The sequence below is a fragment of the Mauremys reevesii genome, linkage group 6, assembly GCF_016161935.1.
Source record: "Mauremys reevesii isolate NIE-2019 linkage group 6, ASM1616193v1, whole genome shotgun sequence".
Lineage (NCBI taxonomy): Eukaryota > Metazoa > Chordata > Testudines > Geoemydidae > Mauremys > Mauremys reevesii.
In genome coordinates this window covers 107,046,694-107,073,381 of record NC_052628.1, presented here as the reverse complement: position 1 = coordinate 107,073,381, position 26,688 = coordinate 107,046,694, and the positions used below count along the sequence as shown (strand labels likewise).

Sequence of the window (26,688 nt, the reverse complement as noted above, 5' to 3'; positions counted from 1 at the left end):
TTGTTTGTTCACTTCCTTAAATAAAAAGTAGGAAACTGAAAGTAAAAACCTCAGGCACCAAATACCTTGAAAACTAGAAAGTGATGAAAGAAAAACAACTCTCCTACATAACACTTAAATTCAAGAGACATGGGTCGAAAACACAGAATTCTACGAAAGACCTTGAACAGGCACCAGTTGCTCACGTTCTGCACAAACAGAGGGAATCTAAGACATCATCATGATCAGCAGGAGTTTGCTGCAATTTTGCCTCCTGCTGCTCTTCTCCAGTGAAATCTCATGTCTGGACTGTAACAGGCTTCATGTTCTACAAACCAGAATGAACAGTGAGAGCTTAGAGCGTCTGGAGAAAATGGGTGGAAACTTTCCCTTCCAGTGTTTAAATGAAAGGACAGCTTTCAAGCCCAGAGATATCCTCAAGATCCCATTGTCCCAGCAAGAGAATGCCAAGGTAGCCATCCAGCAGATCCTCCAAGAGCTCTTCCATATCTTTAACAACAATCTCACCCAAGCTGCCTGGGATGGGACTTCCATAAAGGAATTCCAAAATGGACTTCACCAGCAGATTGAGAAGCTGGAGACGTGTTTGAGTGCTGAGATGGAAAAGGAAATAACCCACTCAGGAAACGAGACCCTGCTGCTCAGCAGCCTGAAACTGAAGAGATACTTCCAGACAATAGACGATTTCCTGAAAGAAAAGCAATATAGCCGGTGTGCCTGGGAGATCATCCGTGTGGAAATATCCAGATGTTTTCTCATTCTCAACATACTCACAAAAAGACTTGAAAATGAAGGTACCATATATTTGTTTTTTTCCTAGAAAAACTCCAATATTATATGAATAAAACAGCTGAAGAGAGATGGTCATAATTTTATAATTCTTATTATTAATAGGGCCCAATCTTTCTCCCATAGCTGTATGGGTAAAATTACTATTTCAAACTCATGTTAATAAAACCGTTTTAGAGTAGCATATAGGTTAGTGCTACTGCACACACAATATTCTATATGAAAAATATAGAAATATATCATAACTGTTAACTAATGACAAAATATCATCCTTTGAGAATTAACCATACCAAATAGAACTTTGCCCAGTAAGCATCTTAGCCTAGTAACAACTGCCTAGTAAGAGAAAATTCCAATCAGGACACCAGAAAATGGATGGTCTGTGGGCACACACTTCTATCCCACCATCTAATTCTGCCAGTTACTTCTGCACATAGGGCTGGCCAAGGCTACTTATTGTGCTTTTCTTTGTTCTGTTTACCTCTACACTTCAACCATTTTGGTACCGGAAAAAAAAAAACCTTTCACAAGATCATATGTGCAGTAAGGCTCAGGATTTATGATTTGACATCTGGTTAGAAAAAGATGGTCTATATTTGATATTTGAAACTCTCCATGTTTGAACTATTCCCCTTTTTCATTTCAGCACGTGATGCTTCGTGTAATGATGTTATGAAAACAGCTGAATGAAACTACACCTCCACTGGAGTGGTGCGTCTCTAAATTGATTCTACAAGCAGTTCCTTTCCAGATTCTTATCAGTCTGTCTTGCATTAAACTCCTCCTACAACACTCCAATTGCACAATTTATATACTTCTTGCCATTACCAGATTGATTTACTCACATGAGAAAATGTAAAACAAAAGATATTGCTGAAAATATGCCAGAAGACAACATAGTGTTTGAACGGAAGGAGAAAAACCTTACAATTTCCAAATCATTGATGTTACGCGTTTGCTCAGAATTTCCCTTGGGCTACTGTTAAAAATGAAATCTCACCTCTGAACTGTAACTGGCTTCGCTTCAGCATAACAAATGTGAACCAGGTCAACTTCCAAACAAAACGGAAGGATAATTTTCCTGTAAAGTCAGAAAGAAGAGAGAGACTTTATGTGGCCCCAAAAGGTTCTCAAGCCTTGGCAGAGATAGACTGTCAAGTGGCCATCCAGAAAATCCTTGAACAGATTTGCTACATCTCGTGCCACATTCCTTCCCTAGCTGCCTCGAATGACAATCCCATTCAAAGATCTGAACACGGACTCATAAGCAAATGGAGCTCCTGGAGGCCTGTTTTGCTGCAAGGATACAAAGCAAACAACAGCACTCCAAATTCTAGGTCATGTATAATTAAGTGCACTGGAATTATAAACTAGTGAGACTATATATCCTCCTCCTGCACGGTGAAAATATTTTCAGATAATTTTACTGGATTTGTAACAGTATTTTGGTGTTGATCTACTTTTATTTATTGATAATATTTATTTATTACTCTCATTTATCATTTTCAGACTATTTTATAATATTTATAAACATTTATTTATACAAAATAGCAGCCTACCGCAGTAGTGATTTGTATTATTATGTATTTAAAAAAGCAAAGACCTAATAAAAATCTGATCTTGTTCTGCCTTAAGACTCCAGTTCAGCAAAGGACTTGTCAACATTTACCTAAGGTTAAGTGCACGAGTCTTATGTTCACGTGCAGAAGTACCTTGTAAACATAAACCCTGATTCAGAAGTGACTCCAGAGGAAAATAGGCCTGGTAATTAATTTTACCACTCCAACAGACCACAAACCACAACCTCAGTTCTGCAGCTTTTGCATTTCTCCACATTCATGATATTTTTTCCCCCAGCACTTGTAGCTGTGGTGTATGGTTCAGTAGCTGATTGTGATGAAATAGGCTGGTTTCTAAGGGTCACTTAAAAGGGTGATAGAGAGATTAGCATTCCGAGGGGAAGACTTCAGGTTGTCATGATACAAAAATGCTTGCCTCTCTCTCCCACTAATGAGATGTGTGTGAACTTCCTCCCAATTAGTCAGGTTTCCATATACTCAGTCTCCCTATCCACCACCTTTCAGACGCGTGGGCCTAATTTTCCCCCTCCAGTCAGACGACTTAGATACACTTGCCTCACAAATGACATCAATCAAGCTTGCATGTACCCAATCCCTCCTGCTAAGGTTTGTAGCACCTGGGGCTACACCTTTTGCCCTCCCCCTACTGCCCCCAAAACAAGCACATGCTCATGGACTGCATGTTCCACCAACAACCACCAGTTTTATGAGCACCGTGCATCAAAATTTCAGTTGTAATGTGAATAATGACTAAAAAATAAAAATTATTTGAAAAACAAAACAAAACAAAACTAGCCATTAGACCAGACCTAGCAAGGATCTGCCTCTCCGCCAAATCTGGGTACGTAGATAGTATTCTGAAGCACTACTAGGCATTCTAGCACTGCCTAGGACAAATTTAAACCAGACACTAAATCCGGAGATTTCTTATTTAAAAGTTTTTAAAAGAAATCAAACAGCCACTACATTAAATGTTCAAATAGTATAAAAACAAATTGTGTGTGAATTCTCACAATGATTGTCAATCTGCCTTTAGGGAAAAAAGCAAGAACATATTCCCTACTGGAAATGCAACAAAAATACAGAGTTGCTAAAACTTTATAATGCAACCGAAAATAGGAGCCTCTGTACATTCAAAGTCAACAGATGGTGCCACTGCAGAAGCCTTTGCTTGTCTTTCCTCTGGGGTTCTAAAACAGTTTATGATGTGGGCCTAATCTTACAAAAATTGTTCTGTGGACCATTTCCCCACCTATTCGAGATCAGGTAACACCTTCGTGGCAGGTACAGCAAATGCTCACAAAGAAAAGTAGTACTAGGAATGCATTTATAGTAATTTCAGTACTAGGAATGTACATCAGGTCCTTCATGTGCACCACTGATACATGAACCTCAATTTGGGGTTTAGAGGCATGAACAAAGAGTTAACTCTTAAAATAAATGTCTATTCTTTCTTATGGTGGAGGCTTTTTCAGTAGCTGTGCCTATCAGTGGTGGTAGTTCTTTCCTGCTCAAGTCTCTCTGCCTTCATTCATTCTTTGGTGGAGTTGAAGCCTACAGGTTATATTGACAAAACACAATTACATGAAAATGAGAGCCAAACAAAAACAAAACAAAAAACCACACTATATAAACAAGTCAAGGATTATAAACAGATTGGTTCACAACCTCCAAAATGTATCCCCCTCCCTGGGGGTACGCGGCAGTAACAGAGCATGTGGTAGCCGTACAAATTCTTCTTCAAGGTCTAACTAATTCATTACCCCTAGCGTGCAGAGGGGAACCTCCTGACAATCATTCCATCACACTGTTTTTAAGCTGTGCTACATGGAAGAATCAATTCATTTCTTTAAGGAGCCATTTGATGATTTCTATCATCTATGATTTTCGGCCTTCCTGTGGGAAAGCCAACCACAGGGGGATAAACAGGGCGGGATATGCTACTAACAGATCCCCACTTAAGCTCTCCCTCATCCTTCCCCTGGTCGGCAGGGAGGAAATAGTGACAGGTTTGTCTCCAGCTTTCATCACAGAAACAGATGAGGCTCTGGTTTCTGTACAGAACACAAGGTCTTTCTACATATTGTAATTTTTGTGCCGCTGATGTTGCGAACTAACTGCCAGAGCCCAATGCGCGTCTGCTCGCTAAAGGCCCCCCACGTGGATCATAACTGTACGAAGAACAGCCCAAGAGGGAACTATGTGCAAAAGCATCTTACTCTCTGGCCCCTCATCTCACTTCCATGGGGCACAGGTAAGAGTCACATGCAGAGGGCTCTATCTCTGCACGGATCCTCTGCAGCAGGCTCTGAGCAGTTTGTAACTAACTTTCCTCAAACAATAGACTAGCTGTTTGCATACATGCTGCAGGGGAGCTGGAAGCAGGGGCACTGGGGTGCCCAGCATGAGGTAATATTAGGAAGCGAATGCACGGTTTCCATCATATATGGGGTTCACACTTTTGTTCAATGGCTTTCAGCATCCCCCACTATAAAAATTGTTCCAGCACCCCTGAATTGCTGTTACCATAGGCGCCAGCTCTGTGGGTGCTCCAGGGCTGAAAAAATGAAAAAAAATTAGTGGGTGCTTAGGACCCACCAGCAGCCAGCTCCCTCCCTTCCCCCCTGTGCCTCCCAGCCGCCAGCAGCCCTGCTGATCAATTCCTCCCCCTCCCTCCCAACACCTCCCACCCACCACAATCAGCTGTTCCACCGCGTGCAGGAGGTGCTGGGAAGGGGGAGGAGCGGGGATGGGGCACACTCAGAGGAGGGGCAGAAGTGGGTGGGAAGAGGCAGGGCAGGAGTGGTGTGAGGATGGGAAGAGGCAGGGCAGGGGTTTGGGGAAGGGGTGAGGGCAGGACTCGGGGAGGAGCCTAGGCAGGAAGAGGCGGGGCAGGGGTGGGAGCTTGTGGGAAGTGGGCGGGTGGGGGTGGGGCCGAGGGCAGAGCGGGGGGGCGGTTGAGCACCCTGGGGGCCTGGAGGAAGCCGGAACCTGTGGCTGTTACCATACGGATTTACTGAAAGAGATGATTTGGCTCCCCCGCCCCAGTATCCTGTGTTTACTTTGTTACCTTAGCCTGCCGTCGTATTCACACGACTTATTTCCCTCTCGCCTCAACATCTTCCCCTAGACTTCACCCTGGTGTGGAATACACCTCCCCAACACCCACAGAAAGTAACCAGAAACTGGGGAGCATAGCCCATGATGATCTGGGGGCTCTGCTAAGTCTGCTTGCTCTGCTTTACAGAAATGTTCATGTCGCTGATGCAAAAATCTGAAATTTCTTGCAAAAAGTGCAGGAATAGTTGGGAGGCGCTAACCAAATTAATATGCACAGAAATGTTTTCATGGTTTCTTCATGTGATTTTTTCCTTTCTAATGTCAGTTAAAATAGTTTTCTTTTTGAATGAAAACACAATTTTCCTGACATGATGGAAAAGTCCAGCACAGTCTGTGCTAGGGAAAGAGAACCAGAAAATGAAACGTGACCACAGGAAATGAAGAGGTTTAAACAAAGGAGAAGGGTTTCCCTGCCTACGCCAAGGGGAAAGCAAAAGTTAAAAGAGAAGGAACCAGTAAAAATGGTGAACATGGATTCTGAATTTTTAAAAATTATTTGAATTATTATGTGGAAGCCAGTAAATAATTAACAAGGTTTTGAAGAGATCTTAATGAATGTTAGTTAGCATGAGTTAGGTTAACTGTGACCCTGGTGACGTGAGGAAGCAAGATAATGTAAGACAGAGTGAATTGTGTGAAAGTTATTACGACCTTGCAATGTGCAGTCTTGCAGTCTTGTTTTTCTAGTGAGATAGCAGAAAAGCTTATGTATAAACAAAATGTATTTGTTGCTTTTTACTGTCTGTATTATTGCTAGAAATCGTCTGAAATAATGGTATAAAGGCTTGATGTAATTGTTTACCAGTTGAGAGACCTGTCCAGGACCCTGTGTCCTATGGCACTCTCTCCCTCCATGGTAATTACTGGAGAAATAATAAAGTATTTAATTTTGCTGCATCTAAACAAAAAGCGAGAACTGAGTTTTTCTTCGACAATTACAACCAAGGGACATGCCTGATAAAAATACAAAGCATGACTTCAGTTTTGTTCAACATCTTTATTAACGATCCGGATGATGGGATAGATTGCACCTTCAGCAAGTTCACAGATGACACTAAGCTGGGCGGGAGAGGTAGATATGCTGGAGGTTAGGGATAGGGTCCAGAGTGACCTGGACAAATTGGAGGATTGGGCCAAAAGAAATCTGATGAGGTTCAACAAGGACAAGTGCAGAGTCCTGCACTTAGGACAGAAGAATCCCATGCACTGCTACAGGCTGGGAACTAACTGACTAAGCAGCAGTTCTGCAGAAAAGGACCTGGGGATTATAGTGGACAAGAACCTGGATATGAGTCAGTAGTGTGCCCTTGTTGCCAAGAAGGCTAACGGCATATTGGGCTGCATTAGTAGGAGTATTGTCAGCAGATTGAGGGAAGTGATTATTCCCTTCTATTCGGCACTGGTGAGGCCACATCTGGAGTACTGCATCCAGTTTTGGGCCCCTCACTACAGAAAGGATGTGGACAAATTGGAGAGAGTCCCACAGAGGGCAGCAAAAATGATCAGGGGGCTGGAGCACATGACTTACGAGGACAGGCTGAGGGAACGGGGCTTGTTTAGTCTGCAGAAGAGAAGAGTGAGGGGGGGATTTGATAGCAGCCTTCAGCTACCTGAAGGGGGTTCCAAAGAGGATGGAGCTCGGCTGCTAACATTAGTGTCAATTATACAGCTGAACAGAGATAGTGGATATTTTATAACTCTGCTTATATAGGGCCTGATCCTTCTTCTATAGGATTAGTGGCCAAATAGCAACTGATTTCCATAGCAGCAGCTTTAGGCTCTTCCTGTCCTGTACTAGAAATGGATTTTCAGGAACATGGATTTATTTTTCTCTGTTTCTACTATTATTTATTTTTGCACATCTTCACAATCTCCTACCTATCAGGTGCTGTTTGCAGTAGGTAATTGGCAGACCATGCAACGAAGTACACATATCTGGAATCCTTATCCACCTCACCAATACTTTGGTCATCAAGTAGTGATATTCCCCCTCGCACCTCCGCCCAAGTACTCTGACAGTTACATATGTAGTGTATTTCTATGATTATCATTTTTCTATTCATTCATCTGTCCTCATGAGAACTATGTCTTGTATTCCAAGGCTTGGGAAGCTTCCTCAATCTATTTATAAAAAATATGAACATACTAAAAGACTTATGAGATTCTGATGTGAAGAAATGATATTTTCATTTAAGTAATTGAGATTAATACAATGGAAATTATATTTTTCCCTTTTGTGTTTCAACCAATTCCCATTTCATTTCAGCTCCGGATGCTGCAACTACTGAGGTTAAAACAGAAGGATGCAGTGGAATCCCTCCTCTTTGCTGATTATTCCCACAGTGACTTGTTACACTCCATAATGCTTGACCTTGCATTATGCAACTGACTCCCTATTATGAAATTGCAACTGCACAAATTACATTTTATGTGATAATATTCTGTTCATTTACTCAGTGTTTAAAATGCAAAATCATAGAATCAGAGGACTGGAAGGGACCTCAAGAGATCATCTAGTCCAGTCCCCTCATGGCAGGACTAAATATTATCTAGGCCATCCAGGAGAGGTGTGTGTGTCTAACCTGCTCTTAAAAATCTCCAATGACGGAGATTCCACAACCTCCCTCTGCAATTTATTCCAGTGCTTTAGCACCCTGACAGTTAGGAAAATTGTCCTAATAGCTAATCTAAACCACCCCTCCTCCAATTTAAGTCCATTGCTTCTTGTCCTATCCTCAGAGATTAAGGAGAAGAATTTTTCTCCCTCCTACCTCCTTGCAGCAACCTTTTATGTACTTGAAAACCGTTATGAATGAAGGATATTGATGCAAAAAAGTTACGAGACAATTAAGAATTTTAAAAGAAAGGATTGGTCCTTTAACATTGCTGACATTATGTGTTTGCTGTATATGTATGTGGTTCAACTCTTCTCTGATCAAATCTCATCTCTGAACCCTAACATGCAGTATAACGACAGTATAACAGCAGAACAAATGTGGACCAGAACAACTTCCAAAGAAAAATGCTATAATGTTAGAATGAAGAGAGAGATTTTGGGTGGTCCCAAGAGGTTCTCAAGCCCTGAGTGTCCCTGAAGGAAAATGCCCAGGTGACAATCCAGAAAAATCTTCCAACACATTTCCTGCTGCTTTTGCAAAAAATCTCTCCCAAGCTACCTGAGGTGGGACTTTCATTCAGAGATTCCAACCTAGACTCATCAGCAAGTTGGGCATCTGGAGACATGTTTAGTTGCAATGATAGGAAATGGGATTCTATGACCAGGAAGAAAGGACCTGGGGGGAGGGGTAGTTCAGTGGTTTGAGCATTGGCCTATTAAACCCAGCGTTGTGAGTTCAATCCTTGAGGGGGCCATTTAGGGATCTGGGGCAAAAAATCTGTCTGGGGATTGGTCCTGCTTTGAGCAGGGGGTTGGACTAGATGACCTCCTGAGGTCCCTTCCAACCCTGATATTCTATAACCTAGAGCTTGTGAGGATGAAAAGATAGCAATTATTTCCTAACAGAGAAGCAATTCAGCCTCAGCACTGGCAAGAGAATCCAAGGGGAATTAGAAAATTTTCAATTATAGGACAAACTCACAAAGCAGTTTGGAAACCAAAAATTTTAGAAGTACTATCTATTGATATTTTATACATCATGTGAAATGAGATGCAGTGGAATTTTAAAAGATGTTGCTACTATTTATTTGTAACACGATATTTATGGAAGTCAATTATTTATTTATTGCTCTTGTTTATGTATTTTACAAAGATATTTCTTATTTATAAATAAAGTATTATTTTATACAAAATGGCAACCTAGAGTGGTAGTGGTTTGTATTAAATACCTATTTAAACAAAAAATAATAAATAAATGGAGAACAGAAAAAAAACCTGTAATTGTTCAGCCTTAAAGCCCCAGTTCCATAGAGTACATATGCACGTGACTAACAAAGTATATGACCCAGTCCACTGATGTTAGTGCTTCCAGTTGGGAACATATTTAAATACTCAGTGTCCCAGTATGCAGTACTTCCATATTAAAAACAATTACTGAATGATCATTAGACTTTCCATTCTAACAGACCACACACCACACCTGAACGCTGCTTCCTTTTCTTCTTCTCTTTTTTATCAGGTTACATTTCCCCCCAAAAAACTTCTTGTTCTGTATGTGTAATGTAGGAGATGGTCATGTTGGAAGAAGCTAGATTGGTGCCCTCCTCCCTAGTAATCCAGATTGCATGCACTCCTTAACACACACCAGTTAAATTAGTTTGTAATTAGCCTGCCCATACCCCGTCAATCTGGTTTGTGTGCACTCACATACAAACCTGATTTGATTTTGGTGGGGGAAGAGGGTATGTATCCAGCACCTACCCACAATATACGCACTACCCCCCCGCCCATATTAAGCCTGTGCTCACATGCATTTTTATCATTTTTAAATTGCGGCCATCGGCGGGCCCCCCACTGGCCTTGAATTTGATTTTTTTTTTAATTATTTGAATTCTTTCATCCCAGGGACATAATTGGTAAAAAATACATAATGGGACTTCTCTGCATAACCTCCTTCTGACCACATTGTAAATCATAGTCATCCATGTGGGTACCTCTCTAGCATGTTACTATACTAATTGCTCATCCTGTTTTATAAATTAGTCTCAATTTTTCACTATTATCACTATTGCAGTGATCAACAGGACATGATATTCACACCTTCCAACTGCAACTACTCATCAGCTACAGTATACATATAAAGATCTGGAAATAAACAATGAGTTAAGGTTTCATTTTCTCAGAGCATTCTAGCTCCTGTGGTTTCACAGAAGGGAAATACCAATGGTTTGTGCTGTCTACATTTTAAATGTGCCTTCTAAATTGGAAGAAATGGTTAAAGTTGAGATTTGCCAATATTTTTGGCAGGACTAACCCTTTGCTCCCATATTTACTTCCTCCATGTCTAGCAACCTTTAAATATTCCTAAACTATTTCTGTCTCTCAAATGAAGGAGTTTATGAATGGGAAGTACACCGGCTGACGAATTGAAGGTCTTTTCCGTACCATTTTGGAATTGTGGATGATCTTCATAAATTATAAAAATTAATGTATGACAAAAAGGCTGTGTGTGTGTGGATCCAACATGAGTTAACAGGGTTATGTACTGTCATAGGTGGTCACTTTCACAAAAAAAGGAGGAGGAAACGTGGTAAAAACTAGAAAACAGCAAGAAAAACTCTGAAACCTCCAAGAAAGAAAATGATGTAAACAGAAAATGATCAAAGAAACATTCTCCAACCAAATACTTAAATTCAGAGACATGAAGGAAAGACGCAACAATCTACATAGGACCCTCAACAAACTCCAGGCTCAAGGGTCCACACAAAGGAAAGTGCTGTATAGACATCGTCATGACCTCCAGGTGTTTGCTGCTTGTTTGCCTCGTACTGCTCTTCTCCACTGAAATCTCATCTTGGCTCTGTACCATGCTTCACTTCCAGCAGAAGAAAATGAACCAAGAGAGCGTGGAGCTTCTGCAGAAAATGAGTGGAAATTTCCCCTCACGATGCATACATGAAAGGGCAGCTTTCAAGCCCACCCAGGAAGTTTCCCAACTCCCACTGTTCCAGAAGGAGAATGCCAAGGTGGCAATCCAAGAGATCCTCCAAGAGATTTTCAACATCTTAGCAAAATCCTCACCTAAAGTGCCTGGGATGGGACTTCTATAGTCAGGTTCCAAAGTGGACTTTACCAGCAAATCCAGCGGCTGGAGGCATGTTGGAAGGCACAGATGGAGAAGGAATTAACCTACCCAGAAAGTGAGGACCTCCAGCACACCAGTCAGAAAGTGAAACAATACTTTCAGGGGATAGATGCTTTCCTGACAGAAAAGCAATACAACCTGTGTGCCTGGGAGATCATTTGCGTGGAAATACCCAGATGTTTTGTACTGATTGACAAACTCACTAGAAGGCTTAGTAACTAAAACACAGTACAAATCTTTTCCTTGTATAAGTGACACTAATATTAATTCATTTACTCCAACTGAACAGAGATAGCAGATATTTTATAACACCGCTTATACAGGGCCTGATCCTTCTTCTACAGGGTCAATGGCCAAATAGCAATTGATTTCCATGGCAGCAGCTTCAGACTCTTCCCATCATCTGCTGGAAATGGATTTGCAATTACATGGATTTATTTTTCTGTGTTTCTACTATTATTTAGGTTTGCAATTCTTCATAATCTCCCACATATCAGGTGCTGTTATGCACTACACCAGAGGTCGGCAACCTTTCAGAAGTAGTGTGCCAAGTCTTTACTTAATGACTTTAACTTAAGGTTTCGTGTGCTGGTAATACATTTTAATGTTTTTTAGAAGGTCTTTCTCTATAAGTCTATATTATATAACTAAACTAGTGTTGTATGTAAAGTAAACAAGGTTTTCAAAATGTTTAAGAAGCTTAATTTAAATTTAAATTAAAATGCTGCTCTTACACCGCCGGCCCACTCAGCCCGCTGCAGACCTGGGGTTCTGTTCACCTAGTTTGGCAGCGGGCTGAGCGGGGCCTGCGGGACCCCAGCTGGCAAGGGGCCGGCAGCCAGGACCCCAGACCGGCAGCAGGCTGAGCGGGGCCGGCAGCTGGGACCCCAGGCCGGGGGTGCAGGTGGGAATGTGGGGTGTGTGTGCAGGAGCTCCCGTTTGGTGCTCAGGGTGGGGGTGGGGATGTGGGGAGGTGCAAGAGTCAGAACGGGAGCTGGAGATGTGTGAGGGGGTGCAGGAGTCAGGGTGTGGCATGGCTGAGTATATGCAGGGGGTGCAGAAGTCAGGGCTGGGTGTGTGGAGGGGGTGCAGGGGTCAGGGCAGAGGGCTGGGTGTGTGGAGGGGGTGCAGGGGTCAGGGCAGAGGGCTGGGTGTGTGGAGGGGGTGCAGGGGTCAGGGCAGAGGGCCGGGGTGCTCAGCTCGTGGAGGTGCTCCCAGCACCCTGTCATGAGCGGCTCACGGCAGGGGACTGGAGGGGATATGCCCCTATTCCACCCCTTTCCCCAGGGCCCCGTCTGTCCCCACCTCTTCTCTGCCTCCTCCACAGAGCAGTGAGCACTCTGCGGCTCCGCTCCCCTCCCCCTTGCAAGGGTGATCAGCTGATCGGCACAGGGAAGGAGAGGAGGAGGGACAGGAAAGCACCATGCTGGGGGAAGCAGCAGGGGAGGGGGAGCTTGGCTGCTGGCAGGACCAAGCTTCTGCCTCCTGCCCCTGCAGGAAAAAGTGGTGGGCAGAGGGGCTGAGTGGGGCCGGGACCCCAGCAGGCGGCAGGTAGCAGCATGCCATTAAAAATCGGCTTGCGTGCTGCCTTTGGCACGCGTGCCGCAGGTTGCTGACCCCTGCACTACATAATTGGCAATCCATGCAACAAAGTACGTATATTTGGAATCCTTAGCCACCTCACCAGTACTTTGGTCATCAAATAATGATACTTCCCCTCCACCCCCAAAGTACTCTGACTTCTACATATGTAGTGTATTTCTATTATGACCAGGGTTGCTATTTATTAATCTGTCCTCATCATATACCATAGCTTGAGAAGTTTCCTAGAGACATTTATAAAATATATGAACTGAGCATAAGACTTGTAAGGTTATAAGGTGTAGAAAGATATTTTCATTTAATTAATTGACATTAATGCAATGGAAAATTTATTTTTCCCTTTGTGTTTCAACCAAATCTCATTTCATTCCAGCTGAGGATGCAGCAACTACAGAGGTTAAAACAGTTGGATGAAAATGTACCATGCAGTAGATTCCCTCCTCTCTACTGATCCTTCCCACAGTGACTTCTAAGACTCCATGATGCTTGACCTTGTATTATGCAATACACTCACACTATAATGAAATTCCAACTGCCCATATGACAATTTATGTGATAATACTCTGGTGATTTACTCAAAGTTTAAATTTCAAAATGAAGGCTATTGATGCAAAAAAGTTACAAGAAAATTAAGAGTTAGACCTTAAACACTGTTGACATTGTGTGTTTGGTATATATTTCTGTGGTTCAACTCTTCTCTGATCAAATCTCATCTGTGAACTGTAACATACAGCTTAACCACAGTGTAACAGCATAACAAATGTGAACTGGAAAAACTTTCAAACAAAAAAGATGTGCATAATTTTTCTCCAATGTCAGAATGAAGAGACACGTTTCAGGTGGCCCCAAGAGGTTTTCAAGCCTCGAGTGACCCTGAAGGGGAATGCCAAGGTGGCAATCCACAAAATCTTCCAATATATTTCCTGCTGCTTTTGCAAAAGTCTCTCCGAAACTACCTGAGGTGGGAGTTCCATTCAGAGATTCCAACATAGACTCATCAGCCAGTTGGGCGTCTGGAGACATACTTGGTTGCAGTGATTGAAAATGGGACTCTCTAACCAGAAGAAAGGACCTACAGTTTCCCAGGATGAACGTGAAGAGATACCAATTATTTCATAAAAGACAAGCAGTTCAGCCTCAGTGCTAGTAGGATAATCTCTGTGGAATTATAGGGTTTTCAAACATAGGACAAACTCATAAAGAAGTTTAGAAATTTAAATACCAACATTTTTAGAAGTACTGACCAAAATCAAGTAATATTTTATACATGATTTAAAATGAGATGCAGTCAGATTTTAAAAGCTGTTGTTACTATTTATTCTATATGTGCACTGTGAAAATATTTTCAGATTGTTTTATGATATTTGTAACAGGACATTTGTCAGTCATTTATTTATTTATCATAGATATTTGTTACTTATAAATAAATATTTTATAAAAAAATGGTAACCTATAGTAGTAATGATTTGAATTAAATAGCTATTGAACCGAAAAGAATAGAAAAAAACCCTGTAATTGTTCAGCCTTAAAACACCAATTCCAGAGAGTACTTATGCACGTAACTAACAAAGTATGTGAGCCATCCCACTGATGTTGACGCTTCCAGTTAGGAACATGCTTAAATACATTGATGAATCAGTGTCACAGTTCGCAGTAATTCCATATTAAAAATAATCATTACAGAATGATAATTAGCCTTTCCATTCAAACAGACCACACACCACACCTGAACTCTGACACCTTTTACTATTCTACTTTTTACCAGGTTACTTTTCCCCCAAAAATGTTGTTAAGCTGGATGTTTGGTGTAGTAGACGGTTGTGTTGGAAGAGGCTACACTGGTGCATGCACCCCTTAACACACACCAATTGTTAGTTTGTAATTAGCCTGCCCATATCCCATCAATCAGGTTTATGTGCATTCACATACGCTCTCCTCCCACCAAAATCAAATCAGGTTTGTATGTATCCAGCACCTATCCACAGTACATTTACTAGCACTGCCCTCAATATTAAGTCTGTGCTCACATGAGCTCCTTTCACAATTGTGGCCCCGCTGCATGATCCCATTACCTCTGTGTGCCCAGGCTAAATTCATTCTTGGGCGTACACCACAAACAAAATTACATGTGATTAATGAGAGCAGGAAGAGGCCATTTTGTATTAGGATTATCAAAGTTTCTCTTTGTCACCTCTAAAATGCAGCTCCCCGTTTGGTGGAATACGTCAGTCAGTTACTACCCAGGAAAAATACAGAATTCTTCTGAAAAAGTCTAACAACCCCAAACTCATTCAGCTCTGGGGGAAAACTATTCCTCTTCATTCCATCACACCTTTAATAAAAAAGGAGGAATGCTGAACAGTGTGTTCAGTTGAGCTCTTTGACAATATCACCCGAATCATAAGGAACAGCCATGACTGTGGGGAATTCCAGCTTGCATGTCTTAAAACAGAGGAAAAATTTGTAAATATCTCCCTCTGAGTTTCTTCTATAGCCTTCCACTCCTGTGCAGGAGGAAGAAGGAGCGGGTTTGTCTGTTGACTTCCTCATGGAAGTGGTTGTTGTTCTATCTCCAGACTCAGCAGATTCTGTGGTTTCTGCTCTGACCAAAAAGGTCTCTCCAGACAGAGATCTGCAGCATCTGTCTCAGCTCTGGTCCCATTAGATTCCCTGGCCCCATCTTTTCAGTGCCAAGTAGTATTTTCCAGGGCTGATCCAGGCTGCATGGAGTTGCCTCAGACAACCCTTTAAATTGTCATTTTTGGGCAGCTGGGATTAGGTGACCAGATGCCCCAAGTTTATAGGGACAGTCCCAATATTTGAGGCTTTGTCTTATTTAGGGACCTATTACTCCCCACCGTCCCGATTTTTCACACTTGCTGTCTGGTCACCCTAGCTGGGATATCAGCTGGGAAGTCTCTGAAGCTTGGGTTGTGCTTCCACAGCTAGGGGAAGTAAGCAACCCATGCCTAGTTGGTGCTCTGTAGCCCTCTAGTGGCACCTGAACCATCTAGAGATTGAGGAGTCTGCTACAACCTTGGCTTAAGAGCCATGTGGCTTTCAGCTCTTACAGTCAAGGCTCATACACTAAGGTTCAAATGTCCCAGATTCAATCCTGCCTGCTGACAACAGGGATTTGTCAGCATTATAAGTGGGGGCTTGTCCGAGATGTGAACTGGGAAGTCTTTGAAACTCAGAATGTGCTTTAACATGTCCTCTCCCAGAAGTACACCCATAGGTGTTTACCTCTTCCAGGGGCCATGTAGTAAGTGCAGATTATAACACTCAGACACTTTGCACAGGGTTCTAACACTATTGCTATTTACTTAATCACACAGAAAATACACAGATTGGAACAAAAATTGTAAACCCTATATGCTATTCCCTACCTCAGCTTCCGCAACACACCAGGCCATTCTATGGGCCTGGATTTGGGTCACTTGGGGTCATCCAACAGCCTTCTGTTGCAATGCATCACTATTATATGCACAAAAACTGAGCCTTCTCCCCAGCTCAGATAACCTTTCCTTGGCCAGTTCATCCCCTTCCTTCCTCTTGCCCAAATGTCCTATGGGTCTTCCCCCCCGTGATTTCTTTTAGAACCTTTTGTTTTTGTTATCTGTCTCTTTGTCAACCTTCAGTAACTTTCAACTCCTAACTCCCATTCTCCTTAACACCAACTTGGCCAAACTGGTTTCCCAAATCAGGCACCCTACTTAGCGTAATGATGCTGTCATCAGAACGTAGTTTTAAAGTTAAGTGTCCCCCATTGTCCTCAGCCTAGTGAGTACCTGCTGTAGGTCCTGTCCAACAGGATGGATACACATAGAAAAAGGTTCCTATGATTAGGAAATTTCATACATTAGTAAAAGTTACATTTATGTGTTGTTGGGTTCCCCCCATCCAGCTTACTGAAAAATATACATACAAAAAATATGAATCTGCTATAAGAAACAGGAAAAAAATAGATCATAAACACACGAAAGAAAAGATTTGACAGAAACACCATTTTGAAAGTAATGAAAATGATTTCTTCTGCAACATCAAAGACAGAAAGCAAAAAAGGTCAAAAATCACTTCAAAATGAGTAAGAATACGATTTAGTCACACGTATTTTTAGTAAAAGTCACAGGTGCTAAATCAGTCACTAAATCTTAGGTGCCGGGGAGGAGGGGACACTTCAGTGGATGCTGCTGCTGGGGGGTGGGGGTGTGTGCTCCAGCCGTCACTGCTGCTTCTGGGGTGGAGAGGGGAGTGGCCCAGAACCCTGCTGGGCTGCTGATCCTGGGGCGGGGCAGCCAATGGCCCTGCCACTGCTGCTCCACTGGGCAGGAGATGGCCTGGGGGGCCCCACCACTGCTCCTCTGGGTGGTGGGTGGCCCGGGGCCCCGCCGCTGCCTCTGCACCTCCGGGCAGGAGGCAGCCTGGGGCCCTGCTGCTACCACCGCTGCTCCGGGTGAGGGCGGCAGTGCTCCTCCTGGACCACTGCTCTGGGGCAGGACCCGAGTGCAGTTGTCTGGGGCTACCAGAGCAGTGGCCGGTGCGGCTGGTCCCAGGGCCCAGCTGCTCGGGCGGCCCTGGGGTCAGACACACCAGCTGCTGCAGCTGCAGGAGTCCTGGAAAGTCACGGAATCAGTGACTTCCATGACCTCCGTTAAAGACTCACAGCCTCAATAATGAGAGTGTCTTTGAAATATGAAATCTGTAAACAGGAAACCTGTTCCTAACTATTGAAATCATATATGTAATGCAAATCACAGCTCAAAGCTTGGTGGCTTAAATAATTCTTTTTGGCAAAGTTCCACACTGCAAGATTTTTCTGTATTAATGCATGCACACTGGAAAGAGGTGCACGCATAAATTCTTCTCCCACGATGCAATAGATACAGTCTTAAAATATTGTCAAAACAAAGCAGTACAGCAACTTGATTTATTACACGCAGATTCTTCTGCATTGTTGCTTAACAGTACACTGGTCCAAAATTACTAAAATACTTAAAAAACTATACATTATGTAAACAAAACATAAATAAGACAGCATAGTTCTTTGTACATATAGTTTAGTACAGATTGTTAAGGATCAGGAATATGTACAATTTTACACCATGGACTGGATTTTTACAATGCATAAATATCTTTTTTACAGAAACAAATCAAACAAAAATAAGATTTGACAAAAATTTAAAAAAAAGACACATACTGTTATAACCATGCCACCTAATGGTTCAAATCGTAAAATGAAACATGTCAATGTAAATGTGCAAAATGCCAGATTCCTTTAAACTAAAACCAAATTTTACACTTTGCTATGTATAGTAACAAGTTGGTCATTTTGACCATTTTATTAAATAACCCTTTGAAAGCCTATCTTAGAGGGAAATCAAACAGAACCTCTTACATCTCCCACAAGGAAACTGAAAACAGCTGCAATTTAATACAAAGTAGTTTAAAGAAATCAACTATTTAAAGTATGTTTCAAACAGTGTAAGAAATGTTCAACAGTTATAATGATTTCCAAAGTCCAAAGAATGCCCCAAATATGTGAAATTGGCTCTATCATTCCAAATTCAGGAAGCGGCTTTGTCAGATTTACCTAGGCCAGATGACTGAAAAGCAGGGAAGACACTAGTAGCATTTATGCTTTTGGACACTGCAACTGGTGACAGGGATGAAGACAGAGAAGAAGCCACCTTTGATGCTGGAGTATTTATAGCATTCAAAATGGCTCCTTCTGGGCTGACCAACAGTTTCTTGATAGATGTATCTAAGTGAAATACTGAAGTGCTACTTGGTAACTGAGAGTTACCAGCATTTATGGCAGGAACCAAAGAAGTTTTAGCCAAAACATTAACTGGAGGTTTTATCACTGAAGACACAGACAGTGTTGTTGTAGAGGGTGGAACGCATGATTTAGCAGCAGTGTTTACTATCTGTGGTGTTGCATGTACGATGGGCAGAGTGTTTGCTGTCCCAAGAGAGTTCACAATTTTTGTAGAGCTTTTCAGAGGATGTTTTGATGTCTGCCAACTTAATGAGTTACTTGGTGCTAGTGTGATGTTCTGGGGAATATGATTAACAAATGGTACACCTCGAGCCCCTTGGCCATTGTTAAGAAGTAAAGGAGGCCCATGTTTTGGATTAGCAGAGATGAGAAGAACATGAGTGCCTGCTCCAAGGCCTTGCGGTGGAACAATAAATCGAGTGCCATTAATCATGATATGAGTTCCAGGTGCCAAAGGCGTAGAGGTGTTAATAACTATTTTCTGTGGAATACAAGTTTCATTCAACTGACCCATTGCCTGACTAGTTACAATCGGTGAAGCAGCAGCAGTCTGAATGACAGAGGCGCCTGGAGCAGAAGAGTAAGCATGAGCTGGTTTTGCTAAACTAGGAGGTATCTGCTGGCATGGGAGAGAAGCGAAGTTGGAAAAACTAATTATTTTACCTGTATTTGGTGAAGCAGATGGCATTACATTTTGAGGTTTGTGAAAGTTTGCATTAGTTGGCACTGCAGCTGAAATTCCTGGTGACTGAAATTGTATCAGTGTGGGGGGCTGTCCTTTTGGAAGGGGCAGACATTGTGCAGCAGCTGGAACTGCTGTCAAGCGAGGAACGGTTTGAATTATTTTAGTGGAGGCTGTCACAGGTCCAGGCAAGGTAACTGGAAACTGTAAAGCAGATGATACACTTTGAGAAGATACTCTTGGTTGTGTAGTTGAAATAAGAACAGATGAAGCAAGATGTCCTGTTTTCACAGTCGATATGGCCACAGTATTTCCAATATTTGATGTACACAGTCGATTAGTTAAAACTGGCCTTATTCTCGAAGAAGTGTCATTTCCACTAACCAAAACAGTGGGTCGCGTGCCAATAGAAGTCCCACTTGGTGTCACTGAAACAGAATCTAAACATGCATTTGCTGTTGTTACTGTAAAAGCTTTTGCTGCTTTTGTTGCAACACCTATAGATTCATTAACAGATGTAATACTTTGACTCTCAAAACCTGAACATCCTGGAACGAAACTACCACTTGTTGACAAAGGCAAAATAAAACCCTTGCTGTTTATGTCATCTGTTCCTTTGGGGGCTGCAGACTTCAATATGTTAATTGGTGGAACATGCTGTGCATTGCCTGTGGTATTTACAATGGCTTGACCTATGTTTAGTCCAATTTTAACATCTTTTACTTGAGACACAGTAGGTGATGAACTTACTTTTACTGGTGCTCCCATTGTAGATGGAATTAGAAGTAACTGAGGTTGTTCTGGGGTGTTAACATATGTTTTGCCTATGGAGGAAGGCAGGGTCTGTTTTAATGATTCTGCCACTAGACTGGTGTTTGATGAGCTACTGGGAATTGGAGTATTAATGAAAACTAATTTTTGGGCACTAACACCAGTGGATGTTGGAGTAGGTATTATATTTACTCCTGTAGCTCCACAAGGAGAAAGAATAGGTGGATTTGTGACCAACATAAGTTTTTGAATCGGAGTACCACGGATCACATCTCCATTTGTTGCTGTAGCTGTCTCAGGTTGTGTAACAGGACATTTTTTGGTTTTAATATTAACTTGTTGCTGTGTTGAAGGAGTCTGGGTAATGCCTGTGCTACTTTGTTCAGTATTTCCTGAAGAAATGCTAATTACATTAACAGTACTGTTTGGAGTTGCTGGCACCAAAGTGCTAGTTGATGAAATGGAGGACAAGAAAGTAGATGATACCTGTTGAGTTTTCTCTATTACTTGATCCAAACTGCCACTAGTGGGAAGCTGCCCTAATGGAAATTGGAGATTTTTCCCTATTATCTGGTTTAAGCCTGCAGGAATGGCTGGAATGGTAACAGAAGATGTTGTTGAGGGGGCAAACCCAGAAACAAAAGACTGACCAAACAGTGGGAGACTAGATGCGGCTGTCACTATAGATGAAAAAGTAGAGGTTGACAACGTAGTGGATTTTGGAACCAAAAATGCCTGAAGCTGAGGTGCATAAGTGAAAACTGAATTTGGAGATAAAGTATTAGGTGAAATCTGGTCTGGGTTTGTCTGTACTTTAACAATTCCAGTGTTCCCCCCTCGTGTTGTGACAAGAATGGACTGCGATTCTCTTATACACACTGTTTTAAGCTCCTGTTTAGCTTCACAGGAGTCACTAGTCTGCTGTGGTGCTAGACTGTGAATGGAACAAGAAGTATTTGCAGATCCACTTTGTGTTGTTGCTGATGCCAAAGGCTGACCTAATGTGGAAACAGTGGATGAAGGTAAAGGTACAGAAAATGTGGCAGATGAAACTGAAGTCTTCGTTTTGCCAGCTTCACTTTGGCTCATTTTAATTGATGATGCTTGTAAGTTACTTGCTGCAGTTACAGAGGACAAAGTTTGTGGTCTGTTCACTGGACTAGTCACTTGTGACAAATGTGTAACACTCTTGTTAAAAACTGTAGAAGACAGTTGAGTGGTAGCATTTACAGTTGGATTTACAAGAACAGGTGCTAAACAATCATTAACATGAGCTGCCTGTGGAAAAGATGTACAGTGCAGCTTTGCCACTGCTTTTCCTTCTTTGTGTTGTATGAGAAAATTTTGGGGTAAAATTAGAACTTGCTGCATGACTTTTTCTCCTGTTTTAGGGTCAATCACAGGCTGCATTTGAATCTTCACTGAGCTGTTATGGATATCTATTGGTACACAATGGCCACTTGGCATTTTGTATACCATTTGTAAAGGACTATTTGAATTGGTCTCGCAGGGCAATGCTGGCTTTAGTGGGGATGACTCCACAGGTGACATAACTGCCTTTTCAGAAGCAAATATGTCCATACCCATAGGGGTGGTCAGCTGATTTGTTAAGGTCACTTTGTTCCCAATATTCTTAGCAAGCAAAGCCTGGATGGGTTTGGTCTCTTTCAGAAAGCTTGATACTGACGTTGCAGAATCTGTCAGGGCAAATGAGTCTAGAGGCAATAGCTCGCTTTGTTTCAGTTCACTCAAACAACTGTTCGTGTGCATCTCACTTTCTGCACTCTGGACTGTAGCCTCATTTGTGCTTAATTTAGCTTTCTTCCTTGGTGAAAGGTCTTTTGTGCTATCATCCAGGTAACTATTTTGCTTGGACTGACGTTTAATAGATTTGGGCAGTGTCTTCTGTATTTCTTTAGAAGTCAATTCTTTCTTCAGTAGCCTGCTCCTTCCTGCAGGAAAATCCATTTCTAGCAGTTTCATTTCATCTGCAGAAAGAATTAAAACAAGTAATTGTAAATATATCACAAGTTAAATGTTTGCAACTGACACAGCTATATGATAGTTTATTAGTCTTTAGCTAAAAGCAATGCAGTAGTTTATAAGCATGCTGTCATGTCAATAATAGTTTCTGATGGGATGACAGTACTAATCATCTCATTATCTACATGCGTAAACATAATTTTAAAAAAACATAATAATTTAGGCTCCAACCAATTTACATTTAAAATCCTATTGAGCAGGCACAGAATTTCATTTAAAAAATCATCAAATCCTAAATTTGTATTTATGAATGCATCAAACTACAACTTTTGCATTCTAAGTGACAGCATAGTTTCCAGAATTTGATGTTACAATGCTTTAATTTAAAGGAAATTCAGGAATTAAAAAAAGAAATCCAGAAATTTTTATACAAAACCAATAGATAGTTATGGCTTCACTGCCTTTCATCCCAATTCATCCCAACTATTAAAAGCACAGGGAAAATGCTAGGGATTGATCAGGAGTAGGAGGGTACACTGAGGGCAACAGGAATTTGCGGTGTCAAACTAGCCATAGACAGCCCTGTAGCAGATGCCGTCAGTTCCAAGCTCTAATTCACATTGGGTACCATTTCAGCACCCGCCACAGGCCAGAATCCAGAGGGCACAAAGGTAGCACAAAGCCACCTTTGCCCACCCTTTCTCTCAGCTATGCTTTGAAGGAGGTCAGCACAGAATCTAGACCGATATAATTCACTATAGTAAAAATAACATGTAATACACAGCTACAACAAACAAAAAACCACAACACCAAACACAGGAAAACTGTAGGCCTTGCAGCACGTCCGCATGGTCACTAAATCCCAGCTAAGTGCTTACCAAACTCTGAGGGATCTTTTTGCAGGATTTCCAGATGCTCTGCAGCTTCTGAAGATTTACTGGCTACTGCATTGAAAGATTCTTTTCCATTATCAACTTCACCTTCTTCATTACTCCATAGTTCTCTGGTAAATTTATCATGGTCTGGCTGTCTTTTGAAATCATCATAGTCCTTCTTCAGTCGAGACCTTGAACAGAATGTCAGACATAATGACTAACTTCTGCAACCTATTTTAAATATTTTATTAAGAAAATACTTAACTGTTCATACTTGTACCTATACTTACTGCCCAAAAACTTAATTAACATAGTTAAGATTCCCTAGCACAGGCTTATGCTCTTCCCAAACTGACCACAGTGACTAAACTTAACCCTCTGAAAACCAGGAAATACAGAGCTAAGGTAACATCTCCCCTCTTGCCACAACCAAAATTCTGTCCCCCCTGGAGCTGGCAATAGGTACTGGGACCAAATCGAATCTGACCTATTGCTAACAGTATCTGCCACTTTTTGTGTTGTATCCAACACTATTCTATGCCATCATTCCTCTTCATACTCTCTCAGAGACCCTAACTGTTTTAGGTGCAGCTCTATTGGTTCAGGAATCAGTTGCAGCAAGTTCCCTGTGCTCACCTTGACATCTGAGTTGAGGTACAGCTCCAGCTAGAGAAATCAGGGATTTCTGCTTTTGGTCTGTGTTATATACTAGATCCAATTAGATGATCATAATGTTTCCTCTTGGCTCTAAAAATTTAAGAATGCCTGAAAGAATTTTTAAAATGTCTCAAGTCTCAGGGCTGCTGGAACAGTTGCTATTGACATTCCAGTGCCTGATATTCCACTAGGTATGTCAAGAAGATGGGACCATAAGAGTGCTTCACCCCATTTTAATACAATTTTGCATATTCTCAATGCCCACCAGAATTCCACATTTGTCCTAGCATTCACACACTACCAGGCACTCTTTGTCCTCTGTTCAGCACTTCCGCTCTGAGAAGTTCTACAGTTTGCTGGAATATATCAAAGTGAACCAGAAAGATAAAACATTGGTAACTGAAGATGACTGAGAGGGAATCCTTAGTACAAGATGTTAACAACTAGCAAGTCTTTGGAGATTTGTCTAGAACAGGTAAAGTGGTCAAGTGTAATCTACAAAGCTAGAAAGACATATTAAAAACATTTCAAATACAGCTTCCTGGATGCGGAGCTTGGCGCTGGTCTACAGTTGAGGTCAAATCTGACACCAGCTGAGGTCAGTCCAATCAGGTAATCTCAGTTTCGTCCAAATCAGTGCCAAAGTTTGAGCCACAAGTGGATGCAAAAAAATTTGTAAGAACAGGAAAATTGTATTCAGTTAAAGATGGTGTATCACAGGACCCATGGGACCGAAGGAATCCAAATTTCCATAATTAACTCTACTCTGGGCATTGGCTTGGCATAGTAATTCTAAAAACAATCTGAATATGCATGGGGATTTTAGGACATTTTGAAAAAACAGTTGTTAGACAAAAAGCTCTGCTCAATCTTATCTATGGAGTTGTTAGATGTTTTTATGTTATGCAGAAGTGCTAGCTCTTTAAACTAAAATACTGTCTATACCTCACACATAGCCCTGAAGGACTGTTGTCACCAGGATTTTAGCATCAATTATTACTTTAAAAAAAATGTAACTTTTGTGTTTTGTTCATTTCTCTGACATTGTTCCAAAGAGTACCTCATTTACCTGTTTCTCTGAAAAGCCTTCATTAGTTTTGGTTCCCATGGTAACAATTCATTTAGCAGTCGTACCAATGTACAGTGCAATTCCTTTACTGCTTGTTTCCGATGGTACCATCTTCCCTGCAAACATAAAAACATTTCTTTATTATTTCATTATAGCTGCATCTATTAAATATATTAGTCTGACACCAGTGTCAGTGTACTTCCATGCAACATACACCTCTACCCCGATATAACGCTGTCCTTGGGAGCCAAAAAATCTTATCGCATTATAGGTGAAACTGCGTTATATCAAACTTGCTTTGATCCACTGGAGTGCGAAAACCCGCCCCCCCGGAGCACTGCTTTACCGTGTTATATCCAAATTCGTGTTATATCGGGTCGCGTTATATTGGGGTAGAGGTGTATAAAAAAGAAAATACAAAACTAACTACATATTACATTTGACTTTATCAATGCAGTCCAGTCTCAGCTTTAGTAAGGCAAACACTAATCTTATTCAGAATACTTTTATTGAAAACAAACCCAGAAACAAAATCCTCATAAATAAAAGGTCTCTTACTGAAATGTTTACCTTTTCAGGATGCTGAAAACTGGGACTAAGGTCCAATCCTGCAAACGTTTAGACGTGTGCTTAACTTTACTTCCATGAATAACTTTAAACATCTGAGGTAGTCCTAGTGAGCTCAAAGGGACTACTCAAATGTGTAAAGTTTCATGTGTAAATGTTTACAAGATTAGGGCCTAAAATTGTATTACAGCAAACCTAAACACTATTTTTAATTAAAGGTACATATTTTATGAATTACCAGATATATATAGACACTTTACAAAAACAAAAGATATTTTATAATTTTTAAGATTATAAACTTCCCAGAAAATTACTTTTGGGGCTAACGTGTCTTACATTTGTATTTTATCCAAAGGAGAGTTTCTTGGGAAAGTTCTATGCTGGGCTATATCTGAATTATCAGAAAACAGAAGGAGGAGCACTTTCTTTTTGTGACAGATTTTTTCTAGGGCTGTCAAGCAATTAAAAATATTAATCATGATTAATCGTACAATTAAAAACATTAATCATGATTAATCTCACTGTTAAACAATAGCATACCATTTATTTAAATATTTTTGGAAGTTTTCTACATTTTCAAAAATACTGATTTCAGCTACAATACAGAATACAAAATGTACAGTGCTCACTTTATATTTATTTTTGATTACAAGTATTTGCACTGTAAAAAAAACAAAAGAAATAGTATTTTTCAGTTCACCTAATACAAGAACTATCGTGCAATCTCTTTATCATGAAAGTTGAACTTACAAATGTAGAATCATGTACAAAAAAACTGCATTCATAAATAAAACAATGTAAAATTTTAGAGCCTGCAGAGTCCACTCAGCCCTACTTCTTGTTCAGCCAATCACTCAGACCAGTGGTCCCCAACCTTTTCGTCTGGCAGGTGCCAGACGAAGGACCACTGCGGCAGTGGAGCACCCGCCGAAATGCCGTCAGTGGCAATGCTTCTCAATGACGTCACTTGTCGACAGCAAGCATCGTCATCGAGAGGCGTCCCCGCTGAAATGTCGCTGAAATTCGGCGGCATTTCGGTGGGTGCTCTCCCGAGGGCCAGGATGCGGGCGCATTAAGATGCCCCCGCGGGCGCCATGGCACCCGCGGGCACTGCATTGGGGACCACTGACTCAGACAAACAAGTTTGTTTAAATTTTCAAGAGATAATGTTGTAAACAAGAAGTGGGCAGCATCACCTGAAAATGAGAACAGGAGTTTGCATAGTACTGTTGTAGACGGCGTCACAAAATATTTAAATGCCAGATGTGCCAAAGATTCGTATGTCCCTTCATGCTTCAACCACCATTTCAGGGGACATACGTCCACGTTGATGATGGGTTCTGCTCGATAACAATCTAAAGCAGTGCGGACTGACGCATGTTCATTTTCATTATCGGAGTCAGATGCCACCAGCAGAAGGTTGATTTTCTTTTTTGGTGGTTTGGGTTC

At 41.5% G+C, this 26,688-nt stretch overlaps 2 protein-coding genes and 1 pseudogene across 3 annotated transcripts in view; 2 read left to right on the top strand and 1 right to left on the bottom strand.

Annotated features, from left to right (window-relative positions):
* Nucleotides 1-220: 220 nt before the first annotated feature.
* LOC120407541 (interferon beta-like) lies at nt 221-1,491 on the top strand. The gene is made up of 2 exons (XM_039543202.1): nt 221-794; nt 1,436-1,491. Exons 1-2 carry the CDS (start codon nt 221-223, stop codon nt 1,477-1,479), a joined length of 618 nt encoding a protein of 205 aa, XP_039399136.1. The 3' UTR covers nt 1,480-1,491.
* A 9,482-nt stretch (nt 1,492-10,973) lies between these two features.
* Nucleotides 10,974-11,473, top strand: LOC120407301 (annotated as a pseudogene).
* Nucleotides 11,474-18,254: 6,781 nt separating this feature from the next.
* Nucleotides 18,255-26,688, bottom strand: part of KIAA2026 (KIAA2026 ortholog) — a 73,625-nt gene continuing 65,191 nt past the window's right edge. For both annotated transcript variants that reach the window (XM_039544164.1, XM_039544163.1), the window contains 3 exons: nt 24,673-24,788; nt 22,950-23,137; nt 18,255-22,076 (listed from right to left, as the gene is read on the bottom strand). In XM_039544164.1, coding sequence (XP_039400098.1) covers nt 18,421-22,076; nt 22,950-23,137; nt 24,673-24,788 — 3,960 coding nt within the window. In that variant the 3' untranslated portion in view covers nt 18,255-18,420. The remainder of the gene's footprint in view (nt 22,077-22,949; nt 23,138-24,672; nt 24,789-26,688) is intronic.